Consider the following 18341-nt stretch of genomic DNA (forward strand, 5'->3'; position numbering starts at 1 on the left):
TAGAAAGGAGGGGTCAGCAACCTTTACTATCAAAAGGCCAAAAAAATATACGTCATCCCTGGAGCACTCTTGAGTTTTGGCAAAATTAGAGGATAAGGCGCTTGGCCGTAGACGTAGGCTATGACCCACAATATATTTGACTGAAATGTTTTTCAAATGGAGAATGTAAGAATCACTTTAGGCTTACAGCAATGATAAATGACAATGAATATGTTAAAATGATTATTAATGTTATAGTTATTAATTTCCATATAATTGGTTTCAAACAGGGAGTTCCTGGAGAGGGACTAAAGAGCTGCAGGCATACTTGCCAACCTTGAGACCTCAAAAATAGAGAGGATTTCAAAACAAAAGTGGGGGTTTCCTGCATTTTGGTGACTTTTAAAGAATGAAAATACCAAAATAATGAGTACAATGCAACATTTTTTTGTTAAATAGGCCTATTTATAATTTTACTTTTCATTCAGGAAAGAAAACTGAATAATTTGTGTGAACTTCTGTGAATCTCTGGCACAAATAATCATCAGTTTTTATTCATTCATAAATTGTTTTGCCCCTGCTTGAGTATTATTCCTTCTCTCACTCACTGAAAGACACAACGCAACAACGGCACCACTGCGCTCTGAAACCGCGTCATTTCCAACAGCTTGCGCCATGACGGCTCAAATCATGCCGTGGTGTGGCAAGCTCGCCCGTCCGCCGGGAAACGACATTTGGTGTGGCTGTATTGTTGTCCAGGTGGAAACAGTAGGGATTATACACGCTGTATAGTGCCAGAAACATGTTGAGATAACGAAAAGGAAAGAAAGGTGTGAAAAACTGCCAGAGAAATGCGGGAGAATTGTGACCCAAGGAGGAAAACGTGGGAAAATTGGGAGGGTTGGCAAGTACGGCCGCAGGTTGCTGACCCCTGGTAGAAAGGCTATGGGTGCAGGAGCGCTAATACCCACATAAAGGAAAACACTAAAGGAGTGGATGAAGGCCAGATGTAATCAATCAACATTGTTGATTAGCAAGGCAGCCAGCCCCATGATCAATATCTGAGACAGCGCTTGGAAAAATAATGTGAAATATAACATTGAGAAAAAGTTTCAAGTCAGTGGTGGACAATCCCAAGTCTTTCCTCTACATCAAGACACTGTACAAATCCTGTAAGAAAAACATGATAAAATCTCCGTCTCCAGCTCTCCTGGAAGTTTTAAGTCTTTTCAACTGTACGTCAATCGCAGAATTTGTAGCGGACGGGGATTTGCATTTCAAAGACACACTGAACGGAGCAGGAAACAGTGCTTTTAGACAATGAACATTCGGTCCCACCGAGGGAAACCTTGACATTTTGGACCTTCAGTTCACCAAACACTTGGCACAGAGCGGCAAAATGTTTCCACCTTTGTCCTTGAAACTGCTCTCAAACGGCTCGTTAGCATTTTTTTGGCGTTGCTCATGTGAAACAGAGGAACATAGCTGGTTTTAAAAGTCGCAGCTCGATGATCCTCTTTGTTTTTTCGACAAAAGGGGGACACATTTTGCCCAGTTAGTGCAGAGTGTCTGGCGATAACAGTAACACTAACTTGAATAGTTTCTTTTTAACACCAGCAGCCTTTGTCTTGGTCGCCTGCCACGCTGTCACAGAGTCCTTCCTCTTCCTCCAGAGCAGCAAGATTAATCTCGTCATTAGTGGACATCCGGAGAAGATCCAGGTCCTTTTTATTGGCTGCCAGCACCTGTTCAGCCAATCGCGTGAAAGTCTTGGAGGTAAACACAGCCACAGGATAAGACGAGAGAGAGAGAGAGAGAGATAAGATCATTTGTCACAGTAATGGTACGTGTCCACAGGGGCGTTTTTTTATCGCGAGGGGACGTGACGCTTCCCAACATTGGACGCTTGGTGTGCTGTCCCTAGAAACAAGGCACTCGGCTCCTGATTGGACGAACGCTTTCCCGCCGTTGGCTGCTGCTCCCAGCTTTCAAACCGGAACCAGTATGGAGGCTCGTTTGGAAACTTTCTCCTCTTATTTCACGTAAATAGTTCACTGAAATGTGTTTCTGAAAACATTGGAGGCGAGAAATAACCCATGCAGTTGCTGAATCTGTCTTTATTTTGGATCGACAACGTTTCGTTTAAAAGATTATCGGGAGTTTCGAGAGGCGGCGAGTCGCGTTTGACGCCCGTGATTTGCATAAAGTAGCCAGGACCTCAACTTCATGCAAATAAGGAGCGGGCGTCATGACGCCTAGTCTCTCGAATCGCGACGCCACGCTACCGGAATGCATTGCGCGGCTGCTTGCATAGACAATGAATGGAGAGCGTGGAAAGCACGGAGCCTGTGGACACGTACCGTAAGGCCTCATGGCGGGACCTGACGACCACTAGTCCGCACGCCTTGGCAAATCACATCACGAATTCCATCATTTGAAAACCAATCATGTAACGTGGTCAATCTTTTGCAAGCAAATCAAATGTCCAAGTCCATAATTTGACAGCCAATCACGTGTGTGGTCCATCTTTCTAAACGCCAATCAAATGGCGAGGTTTTGAACTTTCTCCGCTGCCTTTCATCGATATTTTCTCCGTGGTTTTCAGGAGGTAAGGTAAAAAAAAACGATATTCTTGTCTGAAGTTAATTCAATTTAAGTCTTCAGTTTGATTGCATAAATGTTCACATAAATGTCACCACCTCGTATAATCGCAATATTTGCAAGGCCAACCATCCCAATGATACATGTAACACATGCTAATCACTTGTGTGGTTGGTTTCTGTAGCGTTAGACTGGTTTTCTTGGTAACACTTTATAATAGTACAAATCATATACTAATGCTAATGCATGATTATGACTTTATTTCAGACCCATGTGGTTAGAGCTCTGGTCTAGTCGTGTGGTCGTGAGTTGAGTTCTCACTGAAGCCTCAGTCCTTTAATTTCATTTCCTCAGATAAATGAAGTTCAATCTGATCTAATAAAGTCATTTCCTCCCATTATATAATCATGCATTGCTTTGATCGTGTTACTACTCTGTATGTGGTCATAAAAAGTCATAGTCAGAGTTCAGACCTCACCTCTGTTATGTTTTGGTTGGTGAAGGCACTTGTCTCAAAGAAGTCCATTCCATAAGCCTTGGCCAGCTGCAAGACAGATAACACGGACACATTTTAGTTTGTAGAAAAGAACAAAAAACATTCTGTTTTGGTCTTTTAGAATTAGGAGCTCAGACAACTGACTCGTTGTTTCCTTCCACACAGGAGCAGTATGATCTGCTGCCTGTCAGCTTTTAATGGAAAATGTGAAGCAACAGGAGGTGAAGCATTAGTCAGTCTTTGTCTGATGTTGGCTTAGTGCGTCAGGGCCTTCAGAGCAGACACAAATGCCAGACTGAATCCACGCCGCAGGTTTCTATACAAGTATCAAGCCCAAAGGATCCAGCCTTTTGGTGAACTTGGAGCCAAAGTTTCTACCAGAACACAAAACCAAGAAGGAAGAAGTTTAGCTGAAATCTGAGCATTATTTCCTCACAGACCTGAAAATGAATCCAATGATTACAAGCTTTTGTGAAACCCGGGGTAAATACCTCTGTAAAGGGACAGTTCAACATCTTGGGAAATAAATAAAATAATTAAAATAAATAAAATAAATAAAATAAATAAAATAAATAAAATAAATAAAATAAATAAAAATATGCCTGACAATACCTCTAAAGCTCACCAACTAACATGCTGGAAAACAGCGTAGGGTGGTTACTTCTTTTTATATCTGTTATTCAATCAATCTCGGTTCAGACTAATTTGGACGTATATCTAAAATCACAGATAACAGACGTACTGGATAATTTATACAAAAGATAATGCATATAAAACTATTTTAAAATGATATATCTTTTGCTACTTCGTAGGCCACATTCTGTTTGAACCCTGTATTTGTGCAGAGTTGCAGGCTTTTCTAGTGCAGGGGGTTCTTAAAGGAAAATAGGTTTAGAACCACTGAACTAATTTAACTCAAAGAAAACCAGCATCATAATAATGAATATTAGAAAGTAAACCAAGCCAAAGGTCTAATAATCCATATTGTGTGTAATAGTTACAACACAAAGCCAGTGATGGACTCACCTTGATACCTTGCTCTGTGGCCACCTGCCTCTTGTCCACCTCATCTGACTTGTTCCCTACGAGGATCTTCCGCACCTTCTCGGGAGCGTACTGCAGGGGTTTATCATGTGAAGATAAAGGGAAGGTGTTTATAGATAAGGAAGAGGAATAAAAAACAAAATTAACGAGATAGAGAGAGAGAGATATTTGAAATGTCAAGAGAATGCAGAGGGGAGAAAACACAGCGCTCAGGAAATGAGACCTAGATTAAAAAGCAAATGGGAAGCGTGCCAAGATCAACAGAGTGTATATTCGGACAGACGGGTAGAGGAAATTAGGTCCATCATGACTAAATTAATAGAATGAAATCATCTGGGAAATGACAGGGGGAAGCAGGCCAGACGAGACGGCTTCATGAGGACTCAGAGCTGAGAGAAATATGTGACTGCAAGAGGAAGAAATCTGCTCCGTCCAATATCTATGACTACACATTTAAGAATATGATGACAGGTATTTGAAGATGGAACATAATAAACACAGAAGAACAGTATCCGTCAGGCCAAAGCATTTTATCACACCATGTCAGGCAGCTGTTCTTTGTCAACCTGAAGCCTCAGCACAGTAAGCAGTTGTGCCGGTTTTGCCCTTTTCTACAATGCGGAGGAAAAAAGGCCCTGTTGATCTTAAATCCCAGATCTCTCTCTCTCTCTCTCTCTCTCTCTCTCTCTCTCTCTCGCTGTCTCTGTGTGACTCACCTCATCCACATCACTGGCCCACTTCATGATGTGCTGGAAGGATCGCTCACTTGTGATATCATACACCAGGAAGATTCCCTGGAGAGAGACGTTCAAGGATTTTTAAAAAAGACAGATGAGAAGCAGTGCATTTTAAAGCATGTTTTAAATAAAAATCAATTTCGATTTCTTGATGCTTAAAAGCAGCACGGTAAAATCAATACATTTAGAAAGATTAATATGATTCCTGTAAAGAAACCAGACCACTACTTAGAAAGTTGGCAGCCTCTACCAACAATTCATTTAGCATGGTAACTAAGCCACTGGCTGGATTTCCTTTATAACACAGAACAGGAACAGGACACAATTTCATAGCCAGTTTCTGGTAAATAGATAATTCAATTTCAGCCAGTTTAACGTCTTTAACAGCCATAAGCAAAGGCAAAATTCATATACAACAATGTGATGGTTGTGTTACTTACATCATCCTCCACACTTACAATACCACTTCTGTGAGATCAAATCTTTTCACAATGTTTTATCGATGTTTTAAAGCTGCTACATGTAGAAACATGAGAGATCCCTTTAACCCTCTGAGACACGCAATCCCGACCGACTTTACCATCTTTCAGAGGCTCTAGAAGGATCAGTTTTAGAGCTAGAATGAAGGTACAGATATCATATAAACGAGAAAACCTAAGGAATACATTGGTATCAACCATGTCATGCTAGCTTGTCGGGAAAGAGGCCTAATAACGCCCCAAAGTTAGGCTAAATTTTATCGCGGAAAAACTTTCATGGTAATTTTTTTTTTACTTAATTTACATTTTTTTCACTTTATGATAATCACATGCAGTTTTGGGCAAAACCCATGCAGTATAAATGTGTTATTTTCACTGTATAAAATGACCTGTGGTGACCTCTAGGATAATCATAGCCTCGTGAAACTTTACAGCCACAAACTACAGACCTAGAGCATTCAGAGGATGGATGGCTTTCCTAGCTAGATTGACAATAAGGGGGTTTCTGAGCAGTTTCCACAACAGAAGTGCTCGCCATCCAATCGCTCAAAAAATAAATTCTTGCAGAAATCTCAAAAGTTTTTGATACCAAATCACAGCATGACTTTGTCTATGGCGTTCCTCAAGGTCTTGGTGTATTAATGTGGTATTTTGGAGGGATTATTGATAATTTTTATCAATTCTCAAGTGGTAAAAAATGGTTACATTTAGCACCAAATCTGTGTAACAAATGGTATCAACCCAATAAGTGCTGCAACAACTTATGAGACACGGTAGAGCATGGAAATGACCACCATATACTTCCATCATATTGTTCTACGCTCTTATACACTTTCACAATTTATTTAAATTAATGAATACATGTTTATTTCTGATTTATGACTAGAGCAACGTGACACACAGTACTGAGCTGCATCTCAAAATAATCTTCAGGTTCCCAGCTTTCAGATGATGTACACCACTTCTATGTTGACCTGCTATCTCTCCCTAAAGAGCACCTGTACCCTCCAAAAAAGACAAAAGTAGAAGTCTATTGTGGGTCTCAAAGGGTTAAAAGCAACTAAATGATTCATCAACGCACCTGAAGTGGTGCCAACTAATGAGGCATGAATTAATATCTTGTTGCTGTAACAAATTTAATTTCAAAGATAAACTTGATTTAATTTTGTTATGCTACCTCGTAGTAGTAATAATGTTACATTAATGTGTGTAAAGTGACTCTGCAGCAGCAGCAGCAGAGTGAATGAAGGAGAGTTGAGGTGAACTACCTGTGCTCGTCTGTAGTACTGCTTAGTGATGGTCTGGTATCTTTCTTGGCCTGCAGTGTCCCTGCAAAGACAACAAGCATATATGAACATGCACAGATATATTTGTGAGATTATAATATGACAACATGACCACGGCAGTTTAAAGAAATACTAAAATAAATTTGACCAGACACCTAAAATTCTTAATTATAATAATAACACAATGATGATATTTTCATGATATCTATAGAAAATTTGAAGTAATAATAATAATAATAATAATAATAATTATAATAATAATAATAAAGCGCTGCTGGGTCTTTGTGGTAATCACATACAAGTCATTTTAATTAATTATTGTCATGTAAAATAAAGGTATTTTAATTTTGCACAAACCCTACAGGAGATTATTTTTGACGGAGACTTGCATTTTATACTTTTTTTGAGACCATATTCCACCCATGCCAATGAGCCCCTCACGAGATTAAATATACATTATAATTAGGTTTAGGAAAAGCTCATGGCTCCAGTTTATAAAAGCTAATATTAGGTCTGTGACAGGATACAAACTCCAGACTCCTGCATGAAAAGTAAGAGTCTGAAACTACTGGAATAACATCCCTTCAACCAGAACTACTGTTGTGTAATATCTAATAACATTTTGTTAATCTCCTGCACGAGGCCTTCCAGCACGGCGCCCCATGCCACTATCTTACCATATCTGTATCCGTACTTTGATACCATCTATTACTAGTGTCTTCATTTTGAAGTCGACTCCTGCGGGAGAGCAAAGATATGGTTAGAAAACATTACATGCACACTAAATGTATTCAGACTAAATGGGTCTGAATCATCACAGAAGCGTTGCACTTTGCACTCAATAATTGACTGAAATCAATTAACCGGGCCGGCGTGTCTTTTACAGACAGAGGTTCACCAACAGTATCTGCTGCAGCTTTGTAACATCATACAGAGCATTAACGCAACGAGAGCCGCTGTATAATCAGCCTGTTAGGAGATTGGGCTAATGATCCAGCGAGCTTGAGTCCTCGTTTAGTTCAGTTCTCTGCATCGATCGCACAGGAGGTGAACTAAAGGGAGAAAAGGGCAAAACGACAGCGTAACACACCACAGAGGAGGAGATGAGAGTAAAGAAGAAGAGCTGAGATGAGGAGGGAGGGAGTGTCAGTCACGCTTCAGTGATCTCTGATCTGTTTCAGACCACAGAAAATCACAGGCAGGGCCAATTTTTTATTTCTATCAAGACCCTGTGTTCATTCTTGAAGGCCAGAATAGATATTGATATACTTGAAGAGGAGAGGTGCTGATACTTCATATTTTGTGCTGATGTTAAGTATTTTTTTATGCTTTTATAACAAAAAGTAAATCCATGTAAGTATATGGTAGGGCTGCACTATTAATTGAAATTTGATCAAAATTGCAATATGGCCTACTGTAATTTTCAAATTGCAGGATGAGGAAGAAATTGCAATATTAGTTAAAGGCAAAATGTGTGTCAAAATATTTAATTTTAAATTAAATATTGTGGTGCTGCAGAGATGTCCTGGCCTACTTGTCCACATCATATTCTACAGACTTAAGTAAACATCTTTGTTTGGTACAGAATAGATGACCGCAAATATCACACCATAATCATTTGAATATGTTTTTCAATGAAAATGAGAATAATGATGTAAAAATGACCATTCCCTCTAATATCGCAAATCATATCGCAAATTGCAATATCAGTTCAAATAATAGCATTTCGATTTTTTTGTAACCCTAATAATATGTTAAATTACTTTGCCTTACATTATGGCCTAATTGTTATTTCAAGTCTTCTCTACAATGCCAGGCATATAATTGTGGTGGAGAATACTAAATCCCTTTAGTCGCCTCTACCTTTCAAAATGTTTAGTCTAAAAAAAATATCAGAATCAGCCTTAAAAAAAACAGAATGTGTAAAGCATATGCAATGGTAGAGTGTAAACTCCTCTTTAATCCCAGAAACATTACCAAGGATCATAGATGGATTACTACAGGGTTTAAACAGCCTATCTTTATCTACAGCATTAAGGATATACTGAAGTTCAGGTGTAGTTTTCAAACAACAGCAGCAACATTTTGCTGAAAAATTTAGGATTATGGTTAACCTGCAAAGTGGCATTAAAATGATGGAATAGCAGCACTTCTCTGTTTGTGATATGGGGGTGTCTTGCTGCCAGGTAGGTATTTATATTTCTTTGCCTAGACCCATTTATTATAATCCGTCCATGCTGATGATATGACCTTGTTCTCCTCAATGGTAGCTAATACTACCAACCAACAATAATAATAAACAATAGCAATAATAAACATATTTATGAACATCTTCACGAGATAAAATCATAAATAGTATCTGATGTTTAACATTGAAATATATGAGTTTAACCCTGAACTCTGCCTCTACTAAATTCTTTATATGCTGTCTCTTTTATTCCTCGACTGTCTCCTCAGACTAATGCATCCGAGTCGTTAAAAAGCAAACCCACCGGCTTCTACATAGACCACACTAATCCCTGAGAAATCAATTAACAGTTCATCCCAATTAACCTGACACTCATCACCCATGTGTCACAGCCGGCATCACGCTCTCAGAGAAAGAGCTACTGAGTCCAATCGATCCACATAACTGGAAGAAGAAGAAGAACTGCCGTTTGTGGTTTTTATGGCTGCATTTCTGCAGGGTTAGTAGTCGGCTATTCCAAGAGTCTGACATACAAGAAACAGCTGACAGATGTGTACTATCGGCTGATTTTGAGTCTGTGTGTGTTGTTAAAAACAAGCTAGAGTGAAGGGAAGACTCCGCGGAGGCTGCAGCTCACTGACTCGACAGTATGAGGCCTCATTTAAGTCGTGAGGCGGCTTTTGCCTTTGACTAGAGAGCATCCAGACTAAGTGAAAGGTCAGCATAACAATCAGTGGCTTGCTTTGCCTGAGGCTGGAGACGAAATCATGGAAAAGAGGCCGTCTTCCTGCATCATTGTCCAAGCTGTATTAGCGGCGTATAAAGCTCCAGTCAGGAGTCATCCATGCAAACAGACAGCGCTGATTTAAATATGAAATGCAGATCTAGACTAATGGATTCTCCAGCTGTGCAGTGGGCGTCTCGTCTACAGCAAGGGGGAGGAACAAATCTGGAAACTTAAAAAAATAAATCAAGAAGACTACACAGGCAAGTCATAAGAGAATAAATAAAATCAGCAGTGAGTCTCTCAGACATTATTACCATGTGAGTTATATTTATATAAAGAAACACACTTCAGCCCACTCTGTCTGCGTCCTGCTGTTAAACTAATAAATTGTTTGGGCAGCCATCTGATTGCTCTGCATTGTTTTATAACAGCCGAGCAAAATGAGGCTGTTTTATAGATCCAGGTGCACTCCTAACCGTCGTGCAAAACAATGAATGACCCAGCAGGCTGTTGCAAAGGTTTAACAGCCTCTCTTTATTAGAGGCTTTATATCCAAAATACTCTGCGTGTTCCCATCACGACGGCAGAAGTCACACTTGCTGCACAATTGTTCAATCTGCATAAGGAGTTGTGCAGAAAGTCCTGAATGTTACTGCTACAGGGAACATTAGAGGTGTGTGTATGTCCTCTGCCATAGATATAAAACTGTTTTATCATCGTAAAATTAAAGTGGCAGTAGGCAGTATATTTTTGGCATCATAATAACCTTTCAGCATATTGTAATTCAAGTGTTCTGAGAGATAACTAGACTTCTGCACCTCCTCATGGCTCTGTTTTCTTTGCAAAGAGTAAGGGTGTGTTCCAATCCGCGTACTTCTGTACTTACACTATTTTGAGTGCAGAAGTGCGTTCACACTGGGAAGTACGGAAAAATGCAGTGCACTCAAAGTACTTGGATGTTGTACTCAAAACGGTCAGATAGTTGAGTGTGGAACGCTGGACACTTTTCACACTCAATTGTCGCCTTCTTGGCTACGTAGCGGAAGGGGCGGAGCCACGACCACTATTCAAACATACGTAGATAACAGATAAAACAATACAATACGTAAACATACCGGTGCATTTTCAGCCAACAGGAGGACACATCGTAGGCGACGACGTTGGAAACTTAATTTCCACTCTGCTTTCATTTTTTTCTTCAACAAAGCAGGCAGATATTTTGGCGGTAGTGGACGGGTAAAACCTGAAGGAGGCAGCAGTGCAACACAAAGGATGCCAGCTGCCGTAAAACACAGAAGAAGAAGAAGATATTTTGGCGGGTAGCGAGCAGCGGTGAAATGTTGCGATCGTCATTTCCGGTCAGTGCGCCACAGAGTATTCAATTTGAGACGACCCTACCCCGTTGAAATTTACGCACTACTCAAGTAAGTACACTCAGTGCACTACATTGAAGTGCACTTCAGGAAGAACGTAGATTGGAACACACTCTAAGTAAGTAAATAGTTATAATAGTATGGATATTTTATTGTTCAACACAGGCCATTTCAGTGGAGACATTAAAATGATGACAATAGAATAGAAATCATTTATTTTTAGTTTTGTTTGGCACTTTGTAGGCGGACGTTTAACTAGCGTCATTATGGTAGTGGGCTGGATTACATATTCATACTGCACACCCACATAACGGGAAAAACAACCATTTTTACCTAGTAAACGAAACTCAATTCCAACACTAAGCAACTGACTACCTAAATGAGCAGGCTTTCAAATGTAAACTAAAACTACACGTTTTACTTAAATGTACTTTCACTGCACACCACACTGTACACTTTAGACTGACTGAAGTCTTGAGAATAATTCAGCTGTTCTGGCTTTAAAAAATGTTAAATCACAAAGAGTAGCTTGAAAAAAAAGTCATCCTTGCCTCTCGTCTTCAGAGAGAACTGTGACAATGGAGATGAGCACAATGTGCGAGGAGAGACAGCAGTTAATTTAACATGGCAGCCTTTCACAATCAGCGGTGTGAAAGCCATGTAAAAACTAATGGCTACACACCCAAAATTGACTTGATGAATTACCGGGATGACTGTGTTCGACTGTGCAAGACGGATTAGGCGGTGACACGTGTCAGTGTGCTGTAGGTAATGGCGACAGGCTCACTAATGGACGGACGGATGGATGCTCTGGCAATGACACATTCACTGGGGAGTGGATCTGTCATCCATGACCATCGTACTAACAGAGGACAGCCGACAGCTGTCAACAGCTGCTGTCTTTAGGGCACGGCAGGACGAGGGACAAACATTTATGAACTATGAACTATCTGGACTGAACAGTGAAACTTTGTACTGACCTCCTGTGTGAAATTAAACATGTATAACGGCTCATAGTGGTTAGTTCATACCAGACCAGTGTTACACAGCATTTATATTTAGATCAGGATTTTAGTCATGCACATAATTGAATCTGAATCTTGAAAATTGAGCCTGACCAGAAATGCCAAAGATATTTATATCTCTGATATAATTTAAGATTAAGTTTATATACTATACTATTATGTTTTATACATCACTTATACGTCATTTTATGGATTATGAGACAATGGGCCCCACCCCGAACAAGAGCTACAAATTCGAAGAGATATCTTTGGTTGTTTTGCATCTCTTTGTAGACATTTTGTGCCTCTTTTTGATCGTATTTGGTCTCTTTTTGATCATTCTGTGTCTCTTTGTAGACGTTTTGGCCTCTTTTTGGTCATATTTGGTCTCTTATTGGTTTATTTTGTGTCTCTTTTGATCGTATTCTGTCTCTCTTTGGTTATTTTGCATCGTTTTATGTCCTTTTTTGGTTGTAATCTGTCTGGTGGGTGGTTTCTTGTTTATTTTGTGTCTCTTTTTGGTCATTTTGCATCTCTTTGTAGTCATTTTGCATCCCTTTTTGGTTATATTGTGCCTCTTTTTGGTTAGTTTGCGTCTCTTTATGGTTGTTTTGTGTCTCTCTGTAGTCATTTTGCACCTCTTTTTGGCCATATTCTGTTTTTTTTGGGGGTTTTTTGTTTCTCATTTTGGTCATTTTGCGTCACTGTGGTATCTTTGTCTCTCGGTCATATTATGTCTCTTTGTTATTGTTTCACAACTTCAAACAGAGGCTCCAACAGGTTAGGGGCCCCTGGGCCTGTGTCCAGTAGACCCGTTTAGTAATCCGACCATGGATTTGGTCTGGCTACAGCTATAACTTCTATAAAGTAATATCACACCTTTTATGTTCCTAGAAGTCCAGGAGGAAGTGAAGGCTGTGACAGCACCTCTGATTTCTCTGATAACTCTTTATGAGATCTGCGGTGGCTGCGACCCGACGCCCGGACCTTTAGACTAATGAGCTTGTCGAGCAGCGGCGGGCCGAGCGTACGGCCAGGTCGTGACCATAACACCACTGGGATCGCCACCAGGAGGACAGCTGCTTATTGAGCTATGATATAGGGCCGGGGCCTGGCTCCTACTTCATAGGTGTTGTGACAGCCAGGAGCTCCGAGGAGTCCGGGGACGAGACCGCCGAGGTAACGGTGACGAAGATTAAACTCAGCAGTGTGACTGAATAGCATTAATAAATCATCTCTGCAGCTGCTCTTTGCCAGAGAAATGTGCACTCTGGGGTCCAGACGAGGAACAGAGTGACCCGTTAAAATAAAATGTGCTACCTGGGTGAGAGAGGGTTTATTGGTCCTTCAGGTGAGATCAGAAAACCTGCTGCCAACGATGCTGGACTGGTTTGATTTTACTGATGTTGAAAGGGAGTAAAATTTGGAGTTTTATTTTATAGTGAGCTGTAACCAGGGAAAAAGTCACATTTTTATTTGATCTTATAGCGAGGTGTATATTCTTATCTATATTTCTGATTATCCCGTGTACTGTCAAAAAGCCTTGGCGGATCAACAATGGTGGTTTTGAAAGCAGGTCTCGCTCTGTGCTTTCTTTTGTGTTAGAAATTCTTTGATAGTCTGAATACAAAACCCGGACTGTCCTTCAACTTCTTGAAAGATTGCAGAAATAATTAACAAGACCACAAAGTTAAAATATACAGTATATCTGCTGTATGTCATGTAGCCTGTAAAGATTAACTTTATCAATGTTAATGTTTCCCATTGACCTGTCGTTGATTGCCGGAAAAAAAAGCATTTAAAGGCCGGGAGAAAGTTGTGTTAAAGGACCAGTGTGTAGCATTTAGAGGGGACTATTAGCGGACATGGAATATAATGTTCATAACTATGTTTTCATTAGTGTATAATCACCTGAAACTAAGAATTGTTGTGTTTTTGTTACCTTAGAATGAGTCCTTCATATCTACATAGGGAGCGAGTCCTCTTCACGGAGTCCGACATGTTTCTACAGTAGCCCAGAATGGACAAAGCCTTTCACGTTTTTACGTTACCTGAAGTTCTCTGACACACTTGTGAAACTGTGAGCCGCAAAGTGCAAAACCGTGGTACCAACTAACGCGAACGGCGTTACCACAGTTTTGCACTCGGTGGCTCTCGTTACCACAGTCTTGGAAAGGGAGGAGTGAGCGGAGGCGCACAGCTCGTTGGTTGCAATCTGCAACCACATCACTAGATGACGCCAAATTCGACACACTGTCCCTTTAAACGTGAACCCAAATTAGCATAAAATTCTCAGAATGCTAGATTATAGCCCAGGAAACAACCCCTGTCCACTACTACTTTATTGTGTTTTTGTTCTGGGGCTGTTTCAAGCCCCTTAGTTCAAATTAAGCAAAATCTTGAAGTTACAGCATACAATAACATTTTAGACAATATTGTGCTTCCAACTTTGTGGCAGCAGTTTGGGGAAGTTTGGTGTGGAAGACCTTGACTGGGCCTCCCTCTGGGATTAAAATAAATGATGTTCTTGTGGCTGAAAGGGAGCAAATCTCTGCAGCCGGGGTCCAAAATCTCAATAGAAGAGTGAGGGCTGTTATAGCAGCACATTAATGTCCATAGTTTTAGAATAAGATGTTTATCAGTCACATAGGAGTAATGTTTGGGTGTCCATACACTGTCTCTGCATCTATTCATCATCACACTGTTTGCTCAGCGTCTGGATTTTTAGGGGTTTATTTTTTATGCATAACAGCAGGAGATGCTTATAAATAAGACTCTCATGAGCTTTTCATCCTCTAATGTTTATGGAAAAACATAGTTGAATACAGCCCTCCGTGGGTGAGAGGTCCCTGCAGTTTTTGAGATAATTAAGAGCAAAAACTGAGCTGTAACGGAAACTGATGAATTATGGAGCTTCGCGTGAGGAGGATTTATATCCCTCGGTGACCGTGAAGGGTGGGAAATTATTTATTGATCCTCGGCAGGAGAGCACTGACGGTGGTCACTCTTGATCTCTCTGTATCTTTGGACGTTGTCGGGCTTGTTTAGTCTGAGAGGAGAGGAGTTTGAATCATTGCAGACCTCCCAGCTTATAGACACAGTCTGCTGCCCACAACTATTCAGACCAAAACAAATATCTGGACTCAACACAAGAGCCTGATCTCTGTGGCATCCAGCTGTGGTGCAACAAAAGCACAAAAAGATGACTACATGCAGACAGACTTGCAGTTATATGAACAACGCTCTATACAAGTGTCCTATAGAGCGCTATAGGTGCACGCCTTAAAATAGCATACTGCAGTCTTGTTATGAGTATATACTGGTTGGAGCAAAAGAGTGTAAAACTTGAGTGTGAGCCTCATGCTGTGGCTGTGGGGTGTTCGCAGGAGTTCACTGAGAGATCAAACATCATAAATATCATAAAGGCTTTGAATTCACCATGAAGGCGTCCATGCAAACACACAAAAAAATGTTAATAAATGATGTTAAAATGAACAATTAATGGTAGAATTGTATTCTCTCTGTCTTTTCTGTTGGATCTTTTCAGACGCCATCTGTCTGCAAATCCCCACCCTGTCCACCAGCTTCATGATTTATCATCCTGACCTTATTCAGACAATATATTCTCTATCTTTTCAACAAAAAAGTCAGCTATCCATCACAACCAGGAGGAACATTTCCTGACTCTGATATCTGTATTTCATTTTCTCCATATGACAGCTGCACAAGATTGTCGGATAGTAGTTGCTATAACACAAAGAACAGGAGCTCACTGGGAGAAAATATCTCTATTGACTGACACACCCACAAACATACACACGGCCTTGCCACAGAAGAAGAGATAACAGACTCAGCCGCAGCATGTGGAAAAAACGAACACTGCTTACTACTGTACATCCTTATTTCCCCTCGCCTCAAAGTGAAGCATGGAAATGCGCCTGTCATGCTCTGAATCCTAACTATGGAGGTAGATATACTGCACAGCCACTATTAACTGAGAGGAGAGAGGCTGGTTCAGCTTTGCTGAGTCAATAGTCGTCTTTAGGGATGTGGCAAACCCATGACTAAAGGTAGGAAGAGATTTGACTGATATTGCAATTGCGATATGATTTGCGATATTAGAGGGAATGATCATTTATTGAAAAACATTAAAATTGTGTGTTTTTTGCAGGGATCTGTACCAAACAAAGATGTTTACTTAAGTCTGTAGAATATAACGTGCACATGTAGGTCAGGACATCTCTGCAGCAACACAATATTTAATCTAAAAATTGTATTTTTAGACATATTTTGCATTTAAGAAATATTGTGATTTTAACAAATACTGCAATTTGAATTGCAGTATTTGTTAAAATCACAATATTTCTTAATTGCAAAATATGTCTCAAAATACCATTTTGAGACCCAATTATCAAAATAGTTGCTGATTCATTTCTGTCAAACCAACTCTAGTTATATTTGTTCCGTTATTGTTTGGCAGGAGGGAATTGAGACTATGGGTCAGGGGCTCCTCAAAAAAAACAAACGTCACACCAAGGACCTTCATTTGATAAGATTTTATCTTTTTTATAATGAGTACAGTGAAACTGAAAATGCGCTGTTGTCAGGCTATTAAATAGGCGTCATCAATCGCTATAAGACCCATAAATGTGGATCAATAGGGGCCTACTGCGTTGTAAAAGTGAAAGTGAAACTTAAAAGCAACACGTTCTAACATGTAAAAAAACTGAATGAAACGTTACTTTTTGAACACAAACAAAGAGACTTCTTTAGGTTTAGGCAACAAAACAACAACTTCTTTAAGGTTTAGGCAACAAAACTACAACTTTTTTAGGTTTAGGCAACAAAACTACAACTTCTTCAGGTCTAGGCAACAAAACTACAACTTCTTTAGGTTTAGGCAACACAACTACAACTTATTTAGGTTTAGGCAACAAAACTACAACGTCTTTAGGTCTAGGCAACAAAACTACAACTGCTTTAGGTTTAGGCAGCAAAACTACAACTTATTTAGGTTTAGGCAACAAAACTACAACTTATTTAGGTCTAGGCAGCATAAACTACAACTTATTTAGGTCTAGGCAACAAAACTACAACTTCTTTAGGTTTTGGCAACAAAAAATATTTAAGTTTAGGGAAAAACAGCATTTTGGCTTAAAATAACTACTAACACAAAGACAAGATATAAAATAGTTTTATATCTGTTCTGTATCTATTTGTATATCTATTTTATATATGTTTTATATCTATGGCTGTTGTGGTCTTTTATACCTTCTTTCTGTGATCGACCATGTGAATAGATGATAAAACCTACTAGTGGGTGTAGCAGGCCCATATTGACCCACATCTATTCAAGATTCAAGAGATTCAAGATGTTTATTGTCATTTCGGTTATACAAGTACAATCATGTGAGATATTTTTTGCTGGGAAGCTCCAAGTAAGTTAAGTAGCAAAAAATAATAAAATACAAAATAATAGTGTATTTAAAAATAATATACAGTATAATAATAAAGGAAGTACTTGGTATATGGTAACTATAGAAGCAATATACATATGGGAGCAGTAGAGGTTGCATACTATACATAAATATCTACATACTATACATACATCTATGGAACTTATAGCGACTGATAATGCCTATTGAATAACCTGACAACAGTCTAAATGCTGGAACATGCATGACAGACATGTATTATTTCTGCTTACTTATAAAGTACTGAAATAAAACTATTAATTTACTTTAATCAGGAGCTATCTAACAGGAGTCCCAAGAGCCCAGTCTGGTGGGTGTCTTGTGCAAAACACACCATATTCCCAAATATAAAAGTATATCTTTGCTATTATTTTTAATATGGCACTTGGTTGCACTGGCATTGCCAAGTGCTGATATAGTTGGTAAACTCATCTGCATGGCTGCCAAGTGTTGGATCTTCCCCCTCAGGGCTTTCCCCAGCCGATGCAATTAAGCTGATTTTACAGTTAACACTCTCTTTATTCCAGCTGAATACACTAATTAAATCTAAACAATTTAAATTCCTCATCAGATCTGAGTTAAATTGAAAATGCAATGGCCACAAAAGAAGAAGAGGGGGATGCGCATAAGACATCAACAGGAAAACGCAGAAAGATGCATGCAAAACGTTAATTAAAGCAGGTATTTTAATGCAAATGTGCAGAAATAAGTGGTGGTGCAGAGTCTTACCGATGGTGGAGATGTGAGAAGGGTGAAATTCGTTGTCCGTGAATCTGCATAACAAACATGTTTTCCCAACACCAGAATCTCCGAGGAGCAGGAGTCGGAAGAGCACATCGTACTGCTTAGCCATGGTGGTGGTGGTGGATGTATATATAGTGTTGAATTATAAAAAAGCTCCAGTCAGAGATAACTCAGAGATAAATGATGGATCTCTCCTCTCCTGCAGCCCA

General features: G+C 39.7%; 1 protein-coding gene across 1 annotated transcript; it reads right to left on the reverse strand.

Annotated features, from left to right (window-relative positions):
- Positions 1-517: 517 nt before the first annotated feature.
- rab15 (RAB15, member RAS oncogene family) lies at positions 518-18341 on the reverse strand. The gene is made up of 7 exons (XM_037750770.1): positions 18118-18341; positions 7300-7360; positions 6605-6665; positions 4837-4914; positions 4103-4192; positions 3059-3124; positions 518-1748 (listed from the first exon to the last, which is right to left on the reverse strand). The coding sequence occupies exons 1-7, from the start codon at positions 18239-18241 to the stop codon at positions 1587-1589; spliced, it is 642 nt and encodes a 213-aa protein (XP_037606698.1). The 5' UTR covers positions 18242-18341; the 3' UTR covers positions 518-1586.

Source organism: Sebastes umbrosus, chromosome 18 (genome assembly GCF_015220745.1).
Source record: "Sebastes umbrosus isolate fSebUmb1 chromosome 18, fSebUmb1.pri, whole genome shotgun sequence".
Taxonomy (NCBI): Eukaryota; Metazoa; Chordata; class Actinopteri; order Perciformes; family Sebastidae; genus Sebastes; species Sebastes umbrosus.